General features: G+C 43.6%; 1 protein-coding gene across 2 annotated transcripts in view; it reads left to right on the forward strand.

Annotated features, from left to right (window-relative positions):
* ptprn2 (protein tyrosine phosphatase receptor type N2) overlaps positions 1 to 27217 on the forward strand; it is a 1022449-nt gene that overhangs the window by 328651 nt on the left and 666581 nt on the right. For both annotated transcript variants that reach the window (XM_073054872.1, XM_073054874.1), the window contains exon 4: positions 13650 to 13758. In XM_073054872.1, coding sequence (XP_072910973.1) covers positions 13650 to 13758 — 109 coding nt within the window. The remainder of the gene's footprint in view (positions 1 to 13649; positions 13759 to 27217) is intronic.

Raw genomic sequence — 27217 nt, forward strand, 5'->3', positions numbered from 1 at the left:
TAAATAAGTAGCAGAAAATAAGCTGCAGCAGCACCAGAATATCACAGTAATGCACAAAGTGCCATTAGTGCAAGTATTTGAGTCCTTGTGTGTGCTCACAGTTTCAGTCATTGTTCTGTGGGAGTGGTGTGATGGAGGCCACAGCTCTGGGGTAGAAGCTGTTCCTCAGTCTATTTGTTCTGGCTTTTAGTGTCCTGAACCTTTTGCTGGACGGAAGCCGGTCAAACGGGGAGTGGCCGGGGTGTGTGGTGTCTCTGGTTATGCTAGATATCTACGTCGTGTCTCACCAATATATAGGAAGCAAAACTGGGAGCACTGAGCACAGTAGATGACCTCAATATACTCACAGGTGAAGTGTCACCTCACCTGGAAGGACTGTTCGGGTCATGAATGGTAGTGAGGGAGGAGGTGTAGGGGCAGGTGTAGCACTTGCAAGAATAAGCGCCAGGAGGGAGATCAGTGGGGAGGGACGAGTGGACAAGAAAGTCGCGTAGGGAATTGAGAGAAGGGGATGGCATTTTTACAAGTAACAGAGTGGGAAGAGGTATAGTCCAGGTAGGTTTGAGAATCTGTGTGTTCATCATAGACCATCTCCCTCACTACAATAGAAAGGAAGGACATTAGCCTGGAGGATGTGGGATCGATATGGGTAGAGCTGCATAACACTAAAGGGCAGAAAACACCGGTGGGAGTTGTGTACAGGTCACCTAACAGTAGTAGTGAGGTTGGGGATGGCATTAAACAGGAAATTAGAAATGCGTGCAATAAAGGAACAGTAGTTATAATGGGTGACTTCAATCTACATATAGATTGGGTGAACCAAATTGGTAAGGGTGCTGAGGAAGAGGATTTCTTGGAATGTATGCGGGATGGTTTTCTGAACCAACATGTTGAGGAACCAACTAGAGAGCAGGCCATTCTAGATTGGGTATTGAGCAATGAGGAAGGGTTAGTTAGCAATCTTGTCATGCGAGGCCCCTTGGGTAAGAGTGACCATAATATGGTGGAATTCTTCATTAAGATGGAGAGTGACATAGTTAATTCAGAAACAAAGGTTCTGAACTTAAAGAAGGGTAACTTTGAAGGTATGAGACGTGAATTAGCTAAGATAGACTGGCAAATGATACTTAAAGGGTTGACGGTGGATATGCAATGGCAAGCATTTAAAGATCGCATGGATGAACTACAACAATTGTTCATCCCAGTTTGGCAAAAGAATAAACCAGGGAAGGTAGTGCGCCCGTGGCTGACAAGGGAAATTAGGAATAGTATCAAGTCCAAAGAAGAAACATATAAATTAGCAAAAAAAAGCGGCACACCTGAGGACTGGGAGAAATTCAGAGACCAGCAGAGGAGGACAAAGGGCTTAATTAGGAAAGGGAAAAAATATTATGAGAGAAAGCTGGCAGGGAACATAAAAACTGACTGTAAAAGCTTTTATAGATATGTGAAAAGAAAAAGATTGGTCAAGACAAATGTAGGTCCCTTACAGTCAGAAACAGGTGAATTGCTCATAGGGAACAAAGACATGGCAGACCAATTGAATAACTACTTTGGTTCTGTCTTCACTAAGGAGGACATAAATAATCTTCCGGAAATAGTAAGGGACCGAGGGTCTAGTGAGATGGAGGAACTGAGGGAAATACATGTTAGTAGGGAAGTGGTGTTAGGTAAATTGAAGGGATTAAAGGCAGATAAATCCCCAGGGCCAGATGGTCTGCATCCCGGAGTACTTAAGGAAGTAGCCCAAGAAATAGTGGATGCATTAGTAATAATTTTTCAAAACTCCTTAGATTCTGGATTAGTTCCTGAGGATTGGAGGGTGGCTAATGTAACCCCACTTTTTAAAAAAGGAGGGAGAGAGAAACCGGGGAGTTATAGACCGGTTAGTCTGACATCGGTGGTGGGGAAAATGCTAGAGTCAGTTATCAAAGATGTGATAACAGCACATTTGGAAAGAGGTGAAATCATCGGACAAAGTCAGCATGGATTTGTGAAAGGAAAATCATGTCTGACGAATCTTATAGAATTTTTTGAAGATGTAACTAGTAGAGTGGATAGGGGAGAGCCCGTAGATGTGGTATATTTAGATTTTCAAAAGGCTTTTGACAAGGTCCCACACAGGAGATTAGTGTGCAAACTTAAAGCACACGGTATTGGGGGTATGGTATTGATGTGGATACAGAATTGGTTGGCAGACAGGAAGCAAAGAGCGGGAGTAAACAGGACCTTTTCAGAATGGCAGGCACTGACTAGTGGGGTACCGCAAGGCTCCGTGCTGGGACCCCAGTTGTTTACAATATATATTAATGATTTAGACAAGGGAATTAAATGCAGCATCTCCAAGTTTGCGGATGACACGAAGCTGGGCGGCAGTGTTAGCTGTGAGGAGGATGCTAAGAGGATGCAGGGTGACTTGGATAGGTTAGGTGAGTGGGCAAATTCATGGCAGATGCAATTTAATGTGGATAAATGTGAGGTTATCCACTTTGATTGCAAGAACAGGAAAGCAGATTATTATCTGAATGGGGACCGATTAGGAAAAGGGGAGGTGCAACTGGGTGTCATTGTACACCAGTCATTGAAGGTGGGCATGTAGGTACAGCAGGCGGTGAAAAAGGCAAATGGTATGTTGCCATTCATAGCAAAAGGATTTGAGTACAGGAGCCTTGGTGAGACTGCACCTAGGGTACTGTGTGCAGTTTTGGTCCCCTAATCTGAGGAAAGACATTCTTGCCATAGAGGAAGTACAGAGAAGCTTCACCAGATTGATTCCTGGGATGGCAGGACTTTCATATGAAGAAAGACTGGATCGGCTAGGCTTATACTCACTAGAATTTAAAAGATTGGGGGGGGGGATCTTATTGAAACGTATAAAATTCTAAAGGGATTGGACAGGCTAGATGCAGGAAGATTGTTTCCGATGTTGGGTAAGTCCAGAACAAGGGGTCACAGTTTAAGGATAAAGGGGAAGCCTTTTAGGACCGAGATGAGGAAAAACTTCTTCACACAGAGAGTGGTGAATCTGTGGAATTCTTTGCCACAGGAAACAGTTGAGGCCGGTTCATTGGCTATATTTAAGAGGAAGTTAGATATGGCCCTTGTGGCTAAAGGGATCGGGGGTATGAAGAGAAAGCAGGTACAGGGTTCTGAGTTGGATGATCAGCCATGATCATACTGAATGGTGGTGCAGGCTCGAAGGGCCGAATGGCCTACTCCTGCACCTGTTTTCTATGTTTCTACCATTCAGGGCCCTAGATAGTCCTTCCAGGTGAGGTGACACTTCACCTGTGAGTCTGTTGAGGTCATATTCTGTGTCTGGTGCTCCAGGTGTGGCCTCCTGTATATCAGTGAGACCCGATGTAGTGTGTGAGACCACTTCACTGAGCACCTACACTCCGCCCGCCACAAACAGTGCGATCTCCCAGTGGACACCCACTTGAATTCCACTTCCTTTCGCATTCCAGTCCATGGTTTCCACTACTGTTGTGATGAGGCCACACTTAGGCTGGAGAAACAACACATTATATTCCATCTGGGTAGCCTCCAACCTGAAGGCATGAGCATCAACTTCTCAAATTTCCAGTAATGCCCCCACCCCTTCACCATTTCCCATCCCCTTTTCCCTCTCTGACCTTATCTCCTTGCCTGCCCATCACTTCCCTCTGGTGAACCAACTGCCTCCCCTACCCCAGCTTTTCTTTCTTCCATGGCCTTCTGTCCTGTCCAATCAGATTTTCCCTTCTCCAGCTCTGAATCTCTTTCACCAATCAACTTCCCAGCTCTTTACTTCACCGCTTCCCCTCCAGGTTTGACCTATCACCTTGTGTTTCTCCCTCTCCTGCCCCTTATCTTTTAGCTCTAACCATCATCTTTTTTTCTCCAGTCCTGATGAAAGGTCTCGGCCTGAAACGTCAGCTGTTCTCTTTTCCACAGATGCTGCCTGGCCTGCTGAGTTCCTCCAGCACTTTGTGTGTGTTGCTCAGATTCCAATATCTTGTTTGTGAAGGGTAAAATACTGTTGAATGAAAATACCACACCTAAGGTTTAAAAGCCATCCAGTTTCTTATACCATCTGTGATAAAGTAGCCAGTGAGCTAGATCACATGGAAGATGAAGGTATTCTTCCCAAGGCTGAGTGGAGCCCATGGGCAATGCCAGTGGTCCCAGCAGCTAAGATGAATGGATCTATCAGGCGCTGTGGTGATTTTAAGGTCACCATCAGCCCAATACTGAAATTAGATCAATACCCTCTGGCCCATTTAGAGAATAACTTTGTAAACCTTTCTGGAGGGAAACACTTAAGCAAACTCGACTTAGCTGAGGCCTACCTACAGATGGAGGTGGAAGAGTGAAGGTGTTTCTCACTCACAAAGGGCTTTTTCATTATGATAGGTTTATTTTCTGGAGGAGCATCAGCACTCTGGCAGAAAGCTATGGACAAGGTGCTGCGAGGTTACACTGAGCGTTACCTGGATGACATCATTGTTGTTGGTAAGATTGGCAAGGAACATCTCCAAAATCAAAAGGCAGCGTTGAAAATATTAGAAGGTTATGAGTGCAGAGCACGATGCAACAGGTGTGAATTCTTCAAGTGGCAACACGCCCAGAAGAAAGGTGTTCAGAGCTGTCAGAACCACTTCCTGCAGTCTCACAGTCTGTTCCTACAACCACCATGGAGAGGACCCAGAACCTGAGATTGTTTCATAGCCACAAGCATCACTTACTGTCAACGCACAATTGACGCACGAGCATTACGCCGGTGTGCAAGTACAGGCGCACGCCCCGAGGTCAAAGGACATGTCACAGTTGTGGCCCATTTCAGGATTTGTTGATGAATATAACAGGACTCTGCCAAACTTGGCTACTGTGCCCCACCCCTTGAACTCATTACTGCAGATCGGGAAGAAATGGCAACGGACAAAGCAGTGTGAGGTGGTTTCCAGAAGACATTGGAAGTGGTGAGGGCAGAAACCGTACACACACGTTATGACCCACATCCTCCAGTGAAGCTTACCTGTGACACCTCACCTTATGACATAGGTGTTGTCATGTCACATGTTGTAAGCGATGGAAGCGAACGCTCCACAGCCTTTGCGTCATGTTCCCTTACCGCTGCAGAGGAAAAATTACGCACAGATTGACAGAGAGGCCGTGAGACTGGTATGGAGTGTAAAATGTTTCAACCAGTACTTGTACAGGGGAGAGTTTACCCTCGTTACTGATCGTCAGCCACTAGAGTCCATTTTTAATCCACAGAAGGGTGTTCACTAACAGCAGCAGCACGAATGCAGAGATGTCCCTTGCTGACACTCTGGAGTGGGAGAGGTGTAAAGAGAGACCAGCTGGCAGAGAAGCAAACAGTTGTTTTCATCAAGGAGAGGGCCATGCCAGTTACATCAAAGAGGCCTAAATCTAATCTGTTGCAAACTGCCAAATCATGGGAGTTGAGGGTCGATGTGGGGAGGAAGCTGCAGTTTCTGGAGGTGGTGCCTACAACACTTGGACCAGACGTCGTACTGTGGTATGCCAAAGACAAGAGAATCATCCTGGTGGAGCTCGCAGCACCATGGGAGGAAGGATGTGAGGAGGCTCATGAGAGGAAGGCCCTGAAGTACCAGTTCTTAAACCAGGAGTGCAGGGACAAAGGATGGCAGACGTGGCTATTCCCGGTGAAAATCGGCTGTAGAGGGTTCCCAGCAAGGTCAGCATGGAGGTTGCTGTCTGAGCTGGGCCTTGATGAAAAGAGCAAGAACCAAGCGGCTCACAGGACGGGGGAGGAAGCAGAAAGAGCCTCTTGCTGGATATGGAGCAGGCGAGAGGAGTTGAGCTGGAAGTCAGGAACAGCTGGGCAGTGACTTGGCCACCGCTGCTGACCTGCCAACTGGAGGGCGTAGTGGCTAAGGATCGAAGCACACGATGAAGGTTGGGCACCACCTGACGACGTATGCCTCTGGCGAAAGGCTACGGTTACCTCTTCAAGTAACTGAAGAGAGCACCCCAGTATATGATGCAAGTTAGAGTTTATAGCTAAGCAGGGTGAAGTGTTGCATATTTAATATTTCAGTAATATTGTAAATGTATTCTTTGATTAGGCTTTCTTTGTTTGTTTAAATAATTCACTACAGGTTACTTGTAAAAGTACGTGAATGGCATACGTCATTACATTACCACATCATAAGTGCGCTTCTTGCTAAAAATATAAAAGAAATTAAGACTCACATTCTCGGCTCTGTGTAGATAAGATTGCAAGTGCAGAGAAAGTTTGCAAGGATGTTGCCGGGACTTGAGGACCTGAGTTATAGAGAGAACTTAAATAGATAACTTTATTCCATAGAATATAGAAGGTTGAGAGGAGATTTGATAAAGGTATACAAAATTATGAGAGGTATAGATAGAGTAACTGCAAGCAGATTTTTTTTCCAGCAACACTCACAAAATGCTGGAGCAACTCAGTGGGCCAGGAGGCCTCTGTGGAGTTGACATTTCAGGCCGAGACCCTTAGGCAGGATTTCCATCATCTGCAGATCTTCTTTGTTTCAGATTTTTTCCCATTAGGGTCAGATGAGACTACAACTAGAGCTCATGAGTTAAGGGTGAAAGGTGAAGTGTTTAACAGAACATGAGGGGGAGCTTCTTCACTCAGAGGGTGGTGAGAGTGGAACGAGCTACCGGCGCAAGCGGTGGATGCAGGATCGATCTCAACGTTTACCAGAAGTATGGATGGCAGGGGTATGGAGGGCTATGGTCCGGGTGCAGGTCAATGAGACTTGGTAAATTAATGGTTCGGCACAGACTAGATGGGCTGAAGGTCTTCTTTCTGTGTTGTAGTTTTCTAAGACTATGACGCTATGAGATGAGGAGAAATTTCCTGACTCTTCGGATATATCAAGATCAGAGGCATATATATATGTTGACAGGCATTTGAACTAAAAGGTTGGTAAAGCCAAGATTAGGTCAACACTGATCCGATTGGCTGGGGAAGGGGCTGAATAGACCACTCCTGCTGCTATTATATTCTTGCATTCTCAGGGCAGGAGGAGACAACGTAGCAATAGTTCAAACAACACACACAAAGTGCTGGTGGAACACAGCAGGCCAGGCAGCATCTATAAGGAGAAGCACTGTCGACGTTTCGGGCCGAGACCCTTCATCAGGACTGTTGAATCCCACAGTTGAACAATTGCCTGTGGTTTTAAGTGAACCATGAAAAATGCTGCTTTCCTTGTACCTATTCACATTTGTGGCCAGTGGCTCTTCATGCTACCAAGCATATTTTCTACTGCTGTGAAGTATATGACATCATCTGTAGGAATACAGATCGCTGACCAGTAGGAATATTGGTATTGATGTAGGTTTATTATTGTACCGGTTTTGTATGCTATCCGTATACAGATCATTTCAAACTATATAGATGCTGAGATAGCATCAACAGAATGCAGCTCATGGTGTTGCACTTACACAGAAACTGCAGGTGGGAAATAAGGCACAAGGGTCTTGACGTGAGGTCATGAGTTTATCTTCAATGTACAAGGGTCCTATAACAATGGGATAGAGGTTGTCCTTGAGCATGGTGGTATGTGTTTTCATGCTTTTGTGTTTTCTGTTCAAAGGAAGGAGGAGAAGAGAGGAAGTCCAGGGTGATCTAGGAGCTTTTGATTATGTTGGCTGCTTTCCTGAGTCGGCAAGACGTGTAGACGGAGTCTATGTAGAGGAGGCTGGTTTTTGTGCTGGACTGAGCTGTGGCCACAGTTCTTTACAATTTCTTGTTCTCTCAGACAGATGAGTTGCCAGACCAAGTGTCTGGGCGGAATGCTTTCTCTGAGGCAATAATAAAAATTGTCAACGGAAAAATGACTAACTTCCTTGGCTTTACCTAGGATCCCTGGCAGTGTGTGGATGTTAGTCTCAGGATTATATTCTCCTGAAACATGTTAACAATTGCAGAAGGTTCTGTGGGACGTGCATAGATATTTTCAACCATTGTTGTAGTCTGGGTTAATAATTACCGAGTGTCACTGGGACGGAGTTAATATTTGCAGGAAATGACTGCTCGAGTGGGTTTGCGATTCCTTCAGGATGCTTGGAGTGTGCATTTGCTTACAAGCATTCCCAGGGAGGATATATTCAATACAATAAAAATAACAATAAAATTTACAATTAAAAAATGAGCATTTACTAGACAAATGGGATTTGACTGTTGCCAGCTGTCTAGTCAGGATGACTCTATCCACAAGGGGGCAGTGTGGACACAGCTGCCATTTCACCTCTGCGTGTTGGAAGCATTCCAGTTTCCCTGCCTGTGGTTAGTTTAGAGTTCAGGACCCCATCAGGTCCGGCACGTGAGTTTCTAAAACTTTAATTTAGAGGTACAGCACAGTATCAGGCCTTTCCAGCCCAATGAGCTGGCGCCCACCCAGTTGCATCCCATGTGACCAATTAACCCACTAACCCGTAAGTCTTTGGAATGTGGGAAGAAACTTTGGCCTCCAGAGGAAATCAAGGGAAGAATGAACCGATTCCTTACAGGTGGTGGTGGGAATTGAACCACCGTTGCTGCCACTGTAAGACAACGTGCACTACTGTGAATGGCACCTGCCAAGGAAATGAAAAACCAGCATTTACTTTCGTAATTTCACTCACTGCTGAAGTACATCGAACTAAAACTGTACAGCACAGGGACAAGCCCACAGTGTTCTGATGAACTAATTAAACTTGCAATTAATGTCCTAGTGAAGTCTCTTATCCCTGCAACAACGTTGTGCCGACCAAGTAACCTACTCTGCCTAGAATTTCCCGACTGCATAGCTCTCTATTTCTCTAAGCTCCATGTACCTAAGAGTCAATTCCCACCGCTGCCCGTAAGCCCGTGACCATGTGGATGGTCTGGTTTCCTTCCACAGACTGAAGACATACCATCTGGTAGGTTAATTGATTATTGTAAATTGTCCTTTGATTAGGCTAGGGTTAAATTGGGAGTTTCAGGGCAGCACGGCTTGAAGGGCCTATTCCGCGCTGTATCGCAATAAATGAAATAATACCGCGTTGTTTTTTTTTCTAACAGTGGATGGGACAGAGCAGTGGCACCATAGTTAACATTACTGCCTCAATGTTCCTGCGACGTGGGTCTGACCCTGACCTTCGATGCTGACAGTTTGTATATTCTCCCTGCGACCACATTGGTTTCTTTCTCCCACATGGCAGCTCACTGCCAGTGGTAGATCGGCTGCCTGTGATTTGCCCCTGGTGTGGGTGGGTGCTCGGATGTTTGGGGTGGAGTTGATGGAGAGAGAACAGGTAACAGGGAAATAAGTGGGTGAGGGGTGGAATTGATGTGATTGATTATCCTTAATGGGCTGAATAGCCTCCTCCGCTGTAATTCATTGGAAAGAGAGGGTCATACAGTGACTCAGCTTCCTTATTGATCCTGTGCCTCTCATGTTACTGATATTTCTTATGGAGCCCACACATCTATGGAGGGAAATAAGGAGTTGATCTTTCAAACCAAGACCCCTCATCTGGACTGGAAAAGAAGCCAAAATATCCCCTTCTCCTTCCTCTCCCCCTCTTTTTATTCTGGCTTCTTTCCCCTCTTTTTCCAGTCCTGATGAAGGGTCTTGGCCTGAAACGCCGACCATTTATTCCTCTCCGTTGATGCTGCCCGACCTGCTGAGTTCCTCCAGCAAGTTGTGAGTTTTCCTCTGGATTTTCCAATCTCACGTGTCTAATTCTTATATCTCTTTATGACATAGAAGGCATCCATTCGTCCCAGTGAGTTTCGACTGGCTCTTGGAGCAATCCCATCAATCCCATTCTCCCCTTTATTCCCAGTATAAGATGACAGACAAAATGGCAAAGAGGCATCCAAAACCTTCATAATTACCTGCGCTCATATATTGAAGGGACTCTGTCAATTTGAGCAATGATCCTTCCTTGCATGCTCGGCTGCCGTGACACAGCCAGCAGTGGGAGCATTTCCTGTGTTTCATTGTCAGTGGTCTTTATCTGAACCCCCATGGCTTCACAGGTCTTTTGTAATCAGTGAATACTTGGAAATCACTTTCTGATCTGGGATTTCCAAAATACAACGCTGGGACGCAGCCTTGTGTACCACAGGTTTTCTTATGATTTAAATCTTTAACCAAGTTTGTCTGTGCTTGGAAAGTTGTAAGCCTGAAGAGCGTTTTTGCTTAAAGCAATGTGGGCCTTGACAAGACCTGTGAGATTTTAACATGAAAACACTCAGTGTGCATACACTGGCCTTGTTTTTGCCGTCAATGGAGACTCAGCTGAGGTCTAAGATCTGTAGAGTTGGATTCCCTCCTTCAGCGTGGCCTGCTGTTGATCCAAAGAGGCGCCTCATGTCCTTTTACAGCGATGGTTTAAACAAGCTGAGCAGCCAATCACACTGAAGAGTTCAGAAAGACCAGAAAACGAAGTTGAATTTTTAACTACTATTTCAAAATTTTGCAAAAATGCAAATATAGTTGAAGCATACATATAAAACTAAAGTTAGGAGCATGACATAAGACTATAAGACACAGGAGCAGAATTAGTCTATTCAGCCCATCGATCAATTGATCATGGCTGATTTAATTATCCTCTCAACCCCATTCTCCTGCCTTCTCCCCATATCCTTTGACACACTTACTAAATAAGGGTTAACCTCTGCTTTAAAAATACCCAATGACTTGACCTCTACAACTGTCTGTAGCAATGAATTCCACCCTCTGGCTAAAGAAATTCCTCCTCTAAACGGGCAACCTTCTACTCAGAGTCTGGCCCTGTGGTCCGAGACTCTCCCACTATTAGAAGCATCCTCTCCACGTCCACTCTATCTAGGCCTTTCAATATTTGGTAGGTTTCAAAAAGATCACCCCTTGTTCTTCTAAATTCCAGCAAGTATAGGCCCAGAGCCATCAAATGCTGCTCATATGTTAACCCTTTCATTCCTAGGATAATTCTCATACACTTCCTCTGGACATGGCATCCTGTTGGTCCAAAGAGGCCTCTAGCGTCCTGTGACGAGGATGGCTTCTGGCAAGCTGAGCAGCCAAACATATTGAAGAGTTTGGAAAGACCAGAAAATGAAGTTAAAAATGTAACCAATATTTAAAATTCTGTCAAAACTCAAATATAGTTGAAGTATTCACACAAAATTAAGACTTGGAACATAATGTAATTAATAAAGTTGTCAAAAATGTACCACAGAAGAATATTTTATACTCTTAAGATCCATTGAACTTTGAAACTCAGAAATTTAACTCAAAAATTTAACTCAAAACTTTCACAGCATTTTCAGCAGTGATACCTACTGGTCAGTGCCTGGTAAAAGGTTTTTCCTGATGCACTGATCCTGGAGATTACACAGGGAAAAGGCTGCAGATCAGTACAGCGTGCTGGAGTCATGACCAGTTTACATGCTTAGCTCTGTATGGTTCAGAAGTCGTACAGCGTATGGGCCATGAATGCAGGCAATTTAACTGCTACTGTAACAAATGAGTTACCGTAATAAATACTGGGAAACAAAATGAAAGCTCATTCATCATCTTAATAGACACCCTGACATCTATTCAGCGAGGTATCTGAAAGTCCGGATTTTTATGATCTCTTACTAATTATTCCAAGCATTTGTCACCTTATTTATTTATTGCAACACGGTGCAGAATAGGCCCTTTCTGGCCCTTCAAGCCATGCTGCCCGGCAACCCCCAATTTAACCCTAACCTAATCATGGGACAATTTACAATGACCAATTAACCTGCCAGTTGGAATGTCTTCAGACTGTGGAAGGAAACTAGGGAACCTGGAGGAAACCCACTTGGTCATGGGGAGAACATGCAAACTCCTCACAGAAAGTGGCGGGAATTGAAACCTGGGTCGCCAGTACTGTAAAGTGTTGTGCTAACCACTACACTACCGTGCCAGCCGGGTAGAGCAGTTCTCTCACACCCCCACTCACCTCCACCCCGAGCCCAATATACAGTATCTTTAATAGGTAGAGAGCACATTTAAGAGACGTCTGGACCGGTTCATAGATAGCAAAATTTTAGAGGGAGTTGGGCCATGGGCAGGCAAGTAGGATTAGAATAGAAAAGTGTCTTGCTCGGCCAGTAATTTTGGGCTGAAGGACCTGTTTCCATGCTGTGAATCTATAATTCCATAAACTATGAATCTATAAAATCATGACAATCAAGAGCAGAAATAGGGCACGTTGCCTTTCAGTGTTGATCTTATTAACAAGATAGTTCCAGTGAACCATTGGCTCAAGTCCCCGATATTAGAATTAAATAACCAGGTAGCTACATCCTGCCAGAACCTTGGTCATCGGGGTGAGAATCAGAATGAACTGATAACACGAGTGAGTGATGTTTGCTGTCATAGACTGCAACATGCTCAAGGATAGGGAGGGATCTTCCTCACAATTAGGAATAAACCACGTGTCAGTTCCTATGATGACACAGGTCTGCCTCAGCACCACCTGACTTCCCCCTTTAAATTGTCTGGTGAGCAGATCTCCCCCTTTGAATAGTCAAGGGGCCCGCTGCTGCTGAAGCCAGCTTGTGTCTCACATCCATGCCTCCATTCACACCTTGTGTTCATTCTTCCTCTTGATTGCTGCCACTAGCCTTGTTATGACACTTAACAGTGATGGCCAAGCCGCCTCCAGAAGTCTCGGTAGGGTAGCTACTGTGGACCTTTTGTGAGGCAGAGTGATAACAAAATTGAAGTTGTTGCCCACAGACCATCCAGAGGGCCTTTGTTTAGCTTAGGTGGCCAAATATCTTGCCTGTGTTCCTGTCCGATGGTCAGATGTTTAAACGTAGTTGAATAGTATTTAAGTAGTTAAATAAACTATATATTGGATAGAATCATTGTTATGTACCAGAGAAATCTTGAGCAACACGCATAAAATACTGGAAGAACTCAGCAGATCAGGCAGAAAATTAATAGTTGACATTTCAGGCTGATACCATTCATCAGGACTAGATGACAAAGGGCATCAGGTCAAAACATCGACTGTTTATTCCCTCTATCGATGCTGCCCAACCTACTGAGTTCCTCCAGTGTTTTGTCTGTGTATCCCTCCAAGCCTGCGTTAATGTTATGATTAAAATATTTAGAAGGCAGGTACGTAGATAGACAAGGCTTAGAGGGGCACAGTCAAAATTCTGGTGGATGTCAAGGCAGCACAGCGGTTAGCGCAATCACTTCATAATGTGAGCAATCACCATTTGGAGTTCAATTCTGGCCACTACCTATAAAGAGAATGTACTTTCTCCCTGTGACCATGTGGGTTTCCTCCAGGTGCTCTTGTTTCCTCCCACATTCCAAAGAAGTATGGTTGAAGTTAGGGTTAAGATTGGGGGTTATGGACACTCTGCGTCAGTGCCAGAAGCGTAGCGACACTTACGGGCTGCCCCCGGCACCATCCTTGGACTTTGTTGGCCGTCGATGAAAAACGACCTATTTCTCTCTATATTTCAATGTTTACATTGTAAGTAGAGCTAATCATTTCATTAAAGCTTAAAAAAAGCTCAGCCTCTTTTCAGAAACAAGCCTAAAATTAGGAAAGTAATGTTTGGCGCTGGTAGAAAAGGGGCAGGCTAATTATATTTTCAATTCATTTCTGCTCTTTATTCCTGACAGGTCTAATGTGGCATGATGAAGCTACACAGCAGGTAATTGCTAAAGAGCTTTCCGATCTCCACCCGACCCGTCAACTGCATCCTGAAGCTGGTTCACCAGATAGTTTGAGGTGAGATTCGAAGTGCTGGATTGCTGTGATATTGCTGAAAGCCTGTCCTCTGCAGGGCCTCCCATAAGTTCCAAACCAGTTGGTAGTAAGTAACTATGAAGGCAATCTGAGTTTCATTTAGACCACTCAGCACAAGCAGGGGCATTTCTGGGAAGGTGCAACCAAATTGAAGTGGGGGGGGCACCATATACACTCACTTATTAGGTACACCTGCTCATGAATGCAAGTATCTAATCAGCCAATCACGTGGCAGCAACTCAGTGCTTAAAAGCATGCGGACGTGGTCAAGAGGTTCAGTTGTTCTGGCCAAGCACCAGAATGGGCAAGAAATCTGATCCAAGTGACTTTGACTGTGGAATGATTGTCGTTGCAGACGGAGTGGTTTGAGTATCTCAGAAACTGTTGATCCCCTGGGATTTTCACACACAGCATTCTCTGGAGTTTACAGAGGATGGTGCAAGAAACAAAAAACATAAATCCAGTGAGTGGCAGCTCTGTGGGGAAGATGCCTTTTTAAAGAGGGAGGTCAGAGAAGAATGGCCAGACTGGCTCAAGCTGACAGGAAGTTGACAGTAACTCAAATAACTAGAGTATGTGTTGCAACAGGGCTGTGCAGAAGAACATCTCTAAACACACAACATGTCGAACCTTGAAGTGGATGGGCTGCAGCAGCAGAAGATCGTGAACATACGTAAGTGGCCACATTATTAGGTACAGGAAGAGGTACCTAATAAAGTGGCCACTGAGTGTAGATATTGATAGAGAAAGAGTTCCAAGAATGAAAGCACATACATTTCTTTGTTAGCTCTGAAATTCACCAAGTGGGTATTAATTCTATTCCCTCCCTCATTATTCCTTTCTCGCTGAACCTTCTGCCTACACATTCTGAATATGTTTGATTGCATTAACAGTGCAACTAGCCCGCCTACACTGAACACGAGATAAAATATTTTCCACAAATCTGTGTAAAGGCAAGTTAAGTTTAAGAAATGTAGTAATACTTTCTGGAGGTGGTGATGGATTGAAAAGGTGGGGGAACAGATAAAGCACTTTCAGACGTTTTGGGAACAGCTTTTTCTCTCCCGCCATCAGATTACTGAAAGGTGAATGAACTCATGAAGACTATCTCACTATTTTGCTCTCTTTTTGCACCACTTCTTTACGTGTTTATATATGTTAATGCAACTTGTAGTTTTTTTTTACATATTGCACAATACTGCTGCCACAAAACAACAAATTTCACAACACGTCAGTGATAGTAAACTTGATTCTGGTTCTGAGATGCATGAATGACTAGATGATTGTATGGGTTTACAGACGGCTTTCAAAAAAGTGTCATGTTAAAGAACTGCTGGATAAACTTATGGTGCATGCAGAAATAGAGAAGCATTGAGTTTGGGTAAAGGCTCCTCAGACTGGAAAAACCCCCAGAAAATGCTGGAAATACTCGGCATGTTAAGCAGCATCTGTGGAGAGAGAAACAGTAAGTGATCATTCATCAGAACTGGGAATGGAAGTGGGTCATCTACTGTATCCAGTGTTCCCAATGTTTTCTCCTGTTCATCAGTCAGACCCGACCTAGATTGGGAGACCGCTTTGCCGAGCAACTACGCTGTGTCCGTTAGAAAAAGCGGGTCTCCCAGTGGCCACCCATTTTAATTCCACTTCCCATTGTCATTTCGAAATGTCAGTCCATGGCCTCCTCTACTGTCGCAATGAGGCCACACTCAGATTGGAGGAGCAACACCTTATATTCCCTATGGGTAGCCTCCAATCTGATGGCATGAACATTGATTTCTTGAACTTCCAGTAATGCCCCCCCCCACCCCCCCTCTCCTTCACTATTCCCCATTCCCATTTCTATCTCTCACCTTATCTCCTTGCCTGCCTATCACTTCACTCTGGTGCTCCTCCCACTGAGATATGTCCCACAGAGGAAGTTCTCAGATGGCAGGGGTAGATAACCGGGTCTGACAAAGGAAGTTAAGGACTGCTGTTATGTACCTGTAATGGTTTAAATGAACCAGCAGCAATAGACCACACCTGGAGTCTGGTTTTCGATGGTAAAACCTCTATCTTTATTAGTATCTACTTAATATAGCAACTTAAACAAGAATAATCAAAAGTTAACAATGTTATGAGTATACATACAGTGGCATGCAAAAGTCTGGGCACCCCTGGTCAAAATTTCTGTTAATGTGAATAGCTAAGTGAGTGAAAGATGAACTGATTTCCAAAATACATAAAGCTAAAGATGACACATTTCTTTAATATTTTAAGCAAGATTACTTTTTTATTTCCATCTTTTACAGTTTCAAAATAACAAAAAAGAAAAAGGGCCTGAAGCAAAAGTTTGGGCACCCTGCATGGTCAGTACTTAGTAACACCCCCTTTGTAGAAACCATCCTCTTTTCATCTTCAGCTTTTTTACAGATGGTGTGATGTTTGCTTCCAGAATTTGCTGATATTTAATTGAATTCATTCTTCCCTCTACCAGTGAAATGTTCCCTGTGCTACTGGCTGCAACACAAGCCCAAAGCATGATCGATCCACCCCTGTGCTTAACAGAATTTTTTCATGAAATTCTGCACCCTTTTTTCTCCAAACATTGCTGCAAAAAAGTTCTATTTTAACTTCATCAGTCCACAGAACTTGTTTCCAAAATGTATCAGGCTTGTTTAGATGTTCCTTTGCAAACTTCTGACGCTGAATTTTGGCCGCAATGAGCAAAGGTATGTTTGGAGAAAAAAGGGTGCAGAATTTCATGAAAAGTACATCTTTCCAACTGTTAAGCAGGGGGGTGGATCGATCATGCTTTGGGCTTGTATTACAGCCAGTGGCACGGGGAACATTTCACTGGTAGAGGGAAGAATGAATTCAATTAAATATCAGCAAATTCTGGAAGCAAACATCACACCATCTGTAAAAAAGCTGAAGATGAAAAGAGGATGGTTTCTACAACAGGATAATGATCCTAAGCACACCTCAAAATCCACAATGGACTACCTCAAGAGGCACAAGCTGAAGGTTTTGCCATCACCCTCACAGTTCCCTGACCTAAACATCATCGAAAATCTGTGGATAGACCTCAAAAGAACATGCAAGACAGCCCAAGAATATTCTCTACCTGCATGGATTAGTAAACTTGAAAAAGCTTCACATTAGCCAGAGCAAACCAGCTCACTCAATTGGTACCCCATCACCCTAAACACCAGCATTGAATATTTGTAGTAAACTACTACCTTACCGTGGAATGAAGTATTTTCATGTCAATGAGCTGTTCTATTTTTGATTGTAATGTATCTGCATTACAAGTATGTTAATTCCTCACAGGCTTTAAGTTACTGCCTGTTGCAGATGTTTGTACAGAACCAGGTTTAATATCACTAGCATATGCAATGAAATTGGTTGTTTTCCACCAGCAGTGCAGTGCAATACATAAAAAAATAAGAAATATACATGCATTCAGGTTAATTGGGCCACCCGTTAAACTAGAAGCCTTTTACAAGGAAGAATGGGCGAAAATCCCCCAAACAAGAATTGAAAGTCTCTAGCTGGCTGCAGAGAGCATTTACAAGCTGTGATACTTGCCAAAGGGGGTGTTACTAAGTACTGACCATGCAGGGTGCCCAAACCTTTGCTTCAGGTCTTTTTCCTTTTTGTTATTTTGGAACTGTAAAAGATGGAAATAAAAAAGTAATCTTGCTTAAAATATTAAAGAAATGTGTCATCTTTAACTATATGCCTTTTGGAAATCAGGTCATCTTTCACTCGCTTAGCTATTCACAGTAACAGAAATTTTGACCAGGGGTGTCCAAACTTTTGCATGTGTAAATATAACTCCCAAAGTATTGAGCTGGGGAGCTACAGACTTAAAATCTTGAGATGGTGAGGTATGAAAGTTCAGTTCATTCACAGATTAAATGATGTGAGAGAGATATTTGTAATCCAAGGTGAATGTCGAGAGAAGGCATTTATGTTGTATTCCACAGGTTCCACGGTGGTAAAACAGGATAACGATCACCATAGGTTTTATCTGTCGTCGTTCCAAATCCACTTACGAATTATCACCAATAGTAGCTTATCACAGGGGTACCATCTTCGAAAGGAACTCCCACCCAGGCGAGGGTTAACACATAGGTAGATTCCACAAGGTTGCCCCAATCACACAACGTGATAGCCACTTATTGATGTGCTGGGTCGATGCTCAACCCACCCCTGTGAGCACTCGAAAGTTCCAGCCAGTGACCCCTGTCGCTGGCTTCCTTCCATTGTCCGACTCCAACTGTGACTGACTGTGTGTGAGTGACTGTCTTTGATTAAATCAAAACAAATTGCAGAGTTAAGTAGTTCTGCCCTCTATCTCTCTTAGTAAGAATCAAACAGGAGCCAAGAAAGCCGGCGGCTGACGTCCCTCAGGCACTCTCCCTTAAAATGACAGTCCACAGCAAGATAAACCTAGGGGTTCATCACAGTGCATCAAAGCCAAGGAAAAGGCACATAAGATGGAATTACATCTTTAAAAAATGGTGATATGGGGTCAGAGAATGTTGAATCTTTGTGGGTGGAGTTAAAAAAATTGCAAGGGTAAAAAAAACATGTTGGAAATCATATGTAGGCCTCCAAATAGTAGCTAAGATGTGGGGCTGAGATTGCAAAGGGAGCTGGAAAAAGCATGTAATAAGTGTAATGACACAATTGTAATGGGGGACATCAATATGCAAGGAGATAGGGAAAATCAGGTTGGTGTCAGATTGCAAGAGAGAGAGTTTGTTGAATGCCTACGAGATGGCATTTTGGCTTGAGCCTACTTGGGGAAAGGCTATCTTAAATTGGATGTTGTGTAATATCCCAGATCTTATTAAGCAGCTTAAGGAACTCTTTGGAGCAGTGATCATAATATGGTTGAATTCATTCTGCAATTTGAGAGGGGAAAGCATAACTCACATGTATCTGAATCACAATGGAATAAAGAGAATTATAGAGGCATGAGAGAGGAGCTTGCCCAGGTGGATTGGAGGAGGATACTGGCGGGGATAATGGCAAAGCAGAGATGGCTGAAGTTTCAGGGAATAGTTCACAAGGCACAGGATAGACATGTCCCACAGAGGAAGAAGTTCTCAAATAGCAGGAGTAGGCAACCGTGGCTGACAAAAGACTGCATAAAAGCCAAGGAAAGGGCATATAAGGTAGCAGAAGTGAGTGGGAACCTTTTAACATTCAATAAAAGGCAACTAAAAACACTATGCGAAGAGAAAAGATGAAATATGAAGGCAAACTAGCTAATAATATAAAGCAGGATACCAATAGTTTTTTTCAGTTATATATGGAGTAAAAGGGAGGTGAGAGTTGGTATTGGACAACTGGAAAATGATGCTGGTGAGGTAGTAATGGTGGTCCAAGAAATGGCAGATGAATTTAATGGGTATAATACATCTGTTTTCACTGTGGAAGACACTAGCTGTGTGCCAAAGGTCCATAAGTGTTGGGGAGCAGAAATGAGTGCCATTGCTATTTCAAAGGAGAAAGTGCTGGGCAAACTCAAAAGTCTTAAGGTGGATACCTGGACCAGATGGACTACATTCCAGAGTGTTGTGAGAGGTTGCTGAAGAGATAACAGATGCATTGTTCGTGATCTTTCAGGAATCACTTGATTCTGGCATGGTCCCAGAGGACTGGAAGATTGTGAATGTCACTCCACTTTTTAAGAAGGAAGGAAGGCAAAAGAAAGGAAATTATAGGCCAGTTAGCTTAACTTCAGTGGTTGGGAAAGTGTAAGGCTGAGGTTTTGAGGTACTTGGAGACTAATGATAAAATAAGTCAAAGTCAGCATGGTTTCTGTTAAGGGAAATCTTGCCTGACAAATCTATTAGAGTTCTTTGAGGAGGTAACAAGTAGGGTGAACAAAGGAGAGACAGTGGATGTCACTTACTTGGATTTTCAGAAGGCATTTGATAAGGTGCTTCACATGAGGCTGTTTAACAAGATAAAATGCTATGCCATTACAGGAAAGATACTGTCATGGATAGCAGAATGGCTGACAGGCAGGAGACAGTGAGTGGGAATAAAAGGGGCCTTTTCTAGATAGCTGCAGGTGACTAGTGGTGTTCCTCAGGGGTCAGTATTGGGACTGCTGCATTTCATATTTCTTGAAAATGATTTAGATAATGGAATTGATGGCTTTGTGGCAAAGTTTATGGATGATATGACGATAGGGAGGGGTAGGTATTGCTGAGGAAGCAATGCGATTACAGCAGGACTTAGACAAACTGGAAGAATGGGCAAAAAAATGGCAGGTGGAATACAGTGTTGGAAAATGTACAATAATGCATTTTGGTAAAAGCAACAATAGTGCGGACCATTAATTAAATGGGGAGAAGGTTCAAACATCAGGGGTGCAGAGGGACTTGGGAGTCAAAGCTCCCAGAAGGTTAATTTACAGGTTGAGTCTATGGGAAAGAAGGCATTTCTTTCAAGGGGAATAAAATATAAAGCAAGGAAATAATGTTGAGGCTTTATAAGACACTGGTCAGGCTGCACTTGACGTATTATCACCAGGTTTGGGCCCCATATCTCAGAAAGGATGTGCTGTCATTGGAAAGAGTCCAGAGGAGGTTCACAAGGATGTTCCAGGGAATGAAGGGGTCAACATATGAGGAGTGTTTAGCAGCTTTGGGCCTGTACTCACTGGAATTTAGAAGATTGCGGGGGGGGGGGGGGGGTTCTCTCATTGAGACCTACCAAATGTTGAAAGGACTAGATAGGGTGGATGTGGAGAAGATACTTCCTATGGTGGGGGTGTCCAGAACTAGAGGGCACAGCCTCAAAACTGAGTGGTGACCCTTTGAAACAGAGGTAAGGAGAATTTTTTTTACCCAGAGAGTGGTAATTTTGTTGAATGCTCTGCCACAGACTGCAGTGGAGGCCAAGTCAGTGGGTATATTTAAGACGGAAGTTGATCGTTCCTGATCAGTCAGGGAATCAAAGGATATGGTGAGAAAGCAGGTGTATGGGGTTGAGTGGAATCTGGGATCAGCCATGATGAAATGGCAGAGCAGACTCAATGGGCTGAATGGCCTAATTCTGCTCCAATGTCTAATGGTCTTCAGGTTTCCCCTTTTCTTTCTTCCATGGCCTTGTGTCCTCTCCTATCAGATTCCCCCTTCTCCAGCCCTGTATCTCTTTCACCAATCAACTTCCCAGCTCTTTACTTCACTCCCCCCCCCCACCACCGGTTTCACCTCTTACCTTGTGTTCTTCCTCCCCTCCCCCCACCTTCTAACTGACCCCTCATCTTTTTTGCTCCAATCCTCAGGCCAAAACTCTTTTCCATAGAAGCTGCCTGGCCTGCTAAGTTCCTCCAGCATTTTGTGTGTGTTGCTTGGTGTCTTCTATGCTGGATACCATTCTAGCACCCACTGCGCAGAAAAAGGCACAGAATCTGCAGATGCTGGAATCTGGAGGATTAAACAAATTGCTGAAGGATCTCAATGGGTCAAGCAGCATCTGTGGACACAGAGGGAAAAATAAAGAAGATTTCTGCTGTTGAAAAAATGGGAATGATATTGCAAGGCGGACAGGAATATATAGGAGCAAAGAGGTCCTTCTGCAGTTGTACAGGGCCCTGGTGAGACCACACCTGGAGTATTGTGTGCAGTTTTGGTCTCCAAATTTGAGGAAGGACATTCTTGCTATTGAGGGAGTGCAGCGTAGGTTCACGAGGTTAATTCCCGGGATGGTGGGACTGTCATATGATGAAAGATTGGAGCAACTGGGCTTGTATACACTGGAATTTAGAAGGATGAGAGGGGATCTGATTGAAACATATAAGATTATTCAGGGATTGGACACGCGAGAGGCAGGAAACATGTTCCCGATGTTGGGGGAGTCCAGAAACAGAGGCCACAGTTTAAGAATGAGAGGTAGCCCATTGAGAATGGAGTTGAAGAAAAACGTTTTCACCCAGAGGGTTGTGGATCTATGGAATGCTCTGCCTCAGAAGGCAGTGGAGGCCAATTCTCTGGATGCTTTCAAGAAAGAGTTAGATAGAGCTCTTAAGGGATAGCGGAGTCAAGGGATATGGGGAGAGGGCAGGAACGGGGTACTGATCGTGGATGATCAGCCATGATTACAGTGAATGGCGGTGCTGGCACGAAGGGCTGAATGGCCTACTCCTGCACCTATTGTCTATTGTAACTCATGTAAACAAGGGGCTTATTTCCGTTCTTAAGGACACTAAATCTGCACAAACGATTATCGATATTTATCAGATTGCACACTCACAGCATGGGCTGGGTAAACTGCAGCAGCAAATTTGTGGTTGACACCAAGATTGGGGGTGTAGCAGGCAGCAAGAAAGCCCGTCAAGAGCCTGCAATAGAGTTGGGACTAACTGGAAAAAATAGGCTGAAAAATGGCAAATGGAATTTAAACAACAACACACACAAAATGCTTGTGGAACACAGCAGGCCAGGCAGCATGTATAGGGAGAAGCGCTTTCGACGTTTCGGGCCGAGACCCTTCGTCAGGACAGTAAATGGAATTTAATGCGGATACGTGTGAGCTGTTGTAGTTTGGGAGGGCCAACCAGGATAGATTTTACACAGTGAATGGTTGGGCATTGAGGAGCGCTGCAGAACAGAAGGATCTGGGAGCACAGATCCATAACTCCTTGAAAGTGGCATCACAAGTAGATAGGGTCGCAAAGAGAACGTTTGACCCAGATCAGAGGTGATTGCCGATTGCGTAGAGGAAGTGAAATCGGTAATCACCTCTGATCTGGGCTGAAATTTACATGCCGGGCGGCACCTAATTAATTAGCTTGCTTATTTCAGCTTTTTTTCTTAAAGATGTGCTGGGTGCATCCCGGCTACCGCTGTACCCCTGCATGCTTCGCGGCCCGGAGGTTGGGAACCACTGCCATAGGGGAATAAAGGGAGATTTGACAGAGTTATATAAAATTATGAATGGTATAGATAGGGTAAATGGAAGTAGGTCTTATTCACTGAGGTTGGGTGTATATAGAACTAGAAGTCATGGGTTAAGGGTAAAAGGTGAAATGTTGAAGGGGAAATGAGGGGGAACTTCTTCGCAGAGGGTGGTGAGAGTGCAGAGTGAACTGCCATTTGAAGTGGTGGATGCGGGTTCAAATTTAAGAGAAGTTTGGATGGGAGAGCTATGATCCAGGTGCTGGTCAATGGGACTAAGAGCAGTAGTTCGGCAAAAAACTAGATGGTCTGAAGGGCCTGTTTCTATGCTGTAGTGCTCGATGACTCTAGGTCAAAACACTTCCCCAGTTCAACAAATGTAATTAGAGTGTATGCAAGTAAAATGCAATCACACTTTAAGATAATGAATTCAAGAGTATTTCAGAGGCACACCACAAAATATTCCTTTTTAGTGATGAGGACAATTTGGGCAAACTTGGGTTGTTTCCTCCTGAGTGTTTGAGGCTGATGGGAGACCGGATAGAAGCTGGTAAAATGATCAAAGGCAAACCCAGGTTGAAAGCTTGGGCCGTTTTCTCAGGGTGGAAATGTCAAATACTACAGGGAATAGGTTGAATGTAAGAGGGGTAAGTTTACAGGAGATGCGCACAGCAAGATTTTTTACACTGAATAGTAGATGACCGGTATATGGAGCCTGGAGAAGTGCTGGAAGCAGATACAATAGAGACATTTAAGGGGCGTTTGCTGTTAGTGGATGGGTATAGAGCTGTGTGCAGGCAAATGGGCTTTGTAGGAGTTGACTTCAATTGTCAGCACAGATATCATGGGCTGAAGGGTTTGCCCCTGTTCTGTACTGTTCTATGTTCCATATACCTCTGCAGTAATTCCCAATTGTTACCTCTACGGTTCCTCAAACAGTTAAATTCTGTGCAACATTTTGAACATATTCTGATTTGTGAACAAAAAACTGTTTGGCATAAACATGAAAGAAATTATACCATTAAATATTGAAGAACAGTTAAGTCCCATATGGGGAACTTAATCAATCTTGATGTTAAGTTTCTTTGGAAACAAGGAGGGAATATAAACTAGTTCCATTATAATTTCATCCATTCGCATTCACGTTTGACAGACAATAATCAGAAGCCATTTCATCTTTGGTTCTGATTTAAGCATGTCTGCCCCTATTGGATTCAGCTATGTCATTCTGTGTGAGTCTTCCTATTTCTTGTCCCTACCTATTTCTTGTCAGCTACTTCTCATTTATCATCTTTCTGAAGGCTGAGACACAAAATTATTTTTCAGCAATTGCAGTTTCTTTTCTGTTTCCAGTAGGAGTGATAATTTTTCTTGAGCCAATAAATTTGTTTAAATAATAATTCTAAGCTGTGATTTATTTTCCACTGAGAGGCTCAAGAGTATTTGAAACTCAAAGGGCAGTGGAAGTAGGCTTCGAATATTTTTAACCAAAATAGATAGATATATTATAAAATATTAGAATACGGTGAACATTTTGGGCCCTTTATCTAAGAAAAGATGTGCTAGTATTGGCGCAGGTCCAGAGAAGGTTCACAGGAGTGATCCCGGGAATGAAAGGGTTAACATGTGAGGGGCGTTAGAAGGATGAGGGGAAATGTCATTGAAAGCTCTGGGTCATTGAAAGGCCTAGATAAAGTGGTCGTGGAGAGGAAGCTTTCTGTAGTGGAGAAGCCTATAATCAGAGGGTACAGCATAAGAATACAAGGACATCCCTTTAGAACAGAGATGAGGAGAAATTTCTTTAGCCAGGGGGCAGTGAATCTGTGGAAACTATTGCCGCAGACTGCTGTGCTGTGGGTATATTTAAAGTGGAATTTGATAGGTTCTTGATTAGTTAAGGGTGTCCTAGGTTATGGAGATAAGAAAGGAGAGTGGAGTTGAGAGGGATAATAAATTAGCCATGATGGAATGATGCAGCAATATTCAATGGAACAAGTTGAATAATTCTGCTCCTATCTCATTTTGGAGAGGGAGGGGGAGCAGCTGGATTTCTTGGTACATATTGGTGGCAATGACATAGGAAGGAAAAGCAATGAGGTCCTGAAGAGAGAGTTTAGAGAGCTAGGTAGAAAGCTGAGAAGCAGGACCTCCTGGGTAGTAATTTCTGGATTCCTACCTGTGCCACATGCCAGTGAGGATAGAAACAGGATGATTTGTCAGATAAATGTGTGGCTAATAAGCTGGTGCAGGGGGCAGGGCTTCAGGTTCTTGGATCATTGAGATCTCTTCTGGGGGAGGTTTGACCTGTTCAAAAGTGACGGGTTGCACCTGAACCCAAAAGGGACAAATATTCTCACAGGCAGGTTTGTTAGAGCTGTTGGGGAGGGTTTAAACTAATTTGGCAGGGGGGCGGGAACCAAAGTGAAGGGACTCAGGATATGACTGATGGTAAAAAAGTAAAGATAGCATGCGGTCAGACTGTCGGGAGGGGCAGGCAGGTGATGGGACTTAGTTGCAGCCAACAGGCTGAGTATCAAAACATTAGGGATACAGAATCAGAAAGGATTGCAAATATGGTACTCAAGGTGTTGTACCTAAATGCACGTAGTATAAGAGATAAGGTGGATGATCTTGCTGCACGATTACAGATTGTCAGGTATGATGTTGTGGCCATCGCTGAATCATGGCTGAAGGATGGTTGTAGTTGGGAGCTGCATGTCTAAGGTTACATGTTGTATGGAAGGGATAGGAAGGTAGGCAGAGGGGATGGTGTGGCTCTGCTGGTAAAGAATGGCATCAAATCAGTAGAAAGATGTGATGTTGGATTGGAAGATGTTGAATCCTTGTGGGTTGAGTTAAGAAAATGCAAGGGTAAAAGCACCATGATGGCAGTTATATACAGGCCTCCCAACAGTGTCTGGGAGGTGGACCACAGATTAAAACAGGAAATGGAAAAGGCAAGTCAAAAGGGCAATGTTATGGTAGTCATGGGAGATTTTCACATGCAGGTCGATTGCGAAAATCAGGTTGGTAATGGATCTCAAGAGGGTGAGTTTTTGAATACCTTAGAGATGACTTTTTAGAGCAGTTTGTCGTTGAGTCTACTTGGGGATCAGCTATACTGGATTGGGTGTTATGTAATGAACTGGAGACAATTAGGGAGCTTAAGGTAAAAGTTCTCTTAGGAACCAGTGATTACAATATGATTGAGTTGAACTTGAAATTTGATAGGGAGAAAGTGAAGTCTGATGTAGCAGTACTTAAGTGGAGTAAGGGAAATTACAGTGGTATGAGAAGAGATGGCCAAAGTAAATTGGAAGGAACTGCTGGCAGGGATGTCAGCAGAGCAGTAATAGCATGCATTTCTAGGTAAAATGAGGAAAGTGCAGGACATGCGTATTCCAAAAATGAAGCAATACTCAAATGGTAAAATAGTACAACCATGGCTGACAAGAGAAGTCAAAACTATTGTAAAAGCAAAAGAAAGGGCATACAACAAAGCAAAACCTAGTGAGAAGATAGAGGATTGGGAAGTTTTTAAAAACCTACAGAGAGCAACTAAAATAATCATTAGAAGGGAAAAGATGAAATATGAAAGCAAGCTAGCAAATAATATCAAAGTGGTTAGTAAAAGCTTTTTCAAGTATGTTAAAAATAAAAGAGAAATGAGAGTGGATATAGGACCGCTAGAAAATGAGGCAGGAGAAATAATAAAGGAAGACAAGGAGATGTCTGATGAACGAAAGGATTATTTTGCATCAGTCTTCACTGTGGAAGACAGTATGCCTGATGTTGTAGTGTGTGAAGGAAGTGGGTGCAGTTACTATTACAAGAGAGAAGGTGCTCAAAAAGCTGAAAGATCTAAAGGTACATAAGTCACCCGGACCAGATGAACTGCACCCTAGAGTTCTGAAAGAGGTAGCATTAGAGATTTTGGTGGCATTAGAAATGATCTTTCAAAAATCATTGGACTCTGGCCCATGGTGCCAAAGAACTGGAAAATTGCAAATGCCACTCCACTCCTTAAGAAAGGATGAAGGCAGCAGAAAGGAAATCATAGACCAGTTAGCCTGACCTCAGTGGTTGGGAAGATATTAGAGTCAATTGTTAAGGATGAGGTAATGGAATACTTGGTGACACAGGACTAGATAGTACAAAGTCACCATGGTTTCCTTCAGGGAAAATCCTGCCTGATGAACCTGTTGGAATTCTTTGAGGAGATTACAAGTAGGATAGATAAAGGGGATGCAGTGGATGTTGTATATTTGGATTTTCAGAAGGCCTTTGACAAGGTGCCACACATGAGGCTGTTTACCAAGTTAAGAGCCCATGGTACTACAGGAAAGTTACTAACATGGTTAGAGCATTGGCTTATTGGTAGGAGGCAGTGAGTGTGAATAAAAGGATCCTTTTCTGGTTGGCTGCCAGTGACTAGTGGTGTTCCACAGGGGTCGGTGTTGGGACCACTTCTTTTTATGCTGTAAATAAATGATTTTGATAATGGAACAGATGGCGTTGTTGCCAAATTTGCA

This window comes from Hemitrygon akajei, chromosome 8, assembly GCF_048418815.1.
Source record: "Hemitrygon akajei chromosome 8, sHemAka1.3, whole genome shotgun sequence".
NCBI lineage: Eukaryota > Metazoa > Chordata > Chondrichthyes > Myliobatiformes > Dasyatidae > Hemitrygon > Hemitrygon akajei.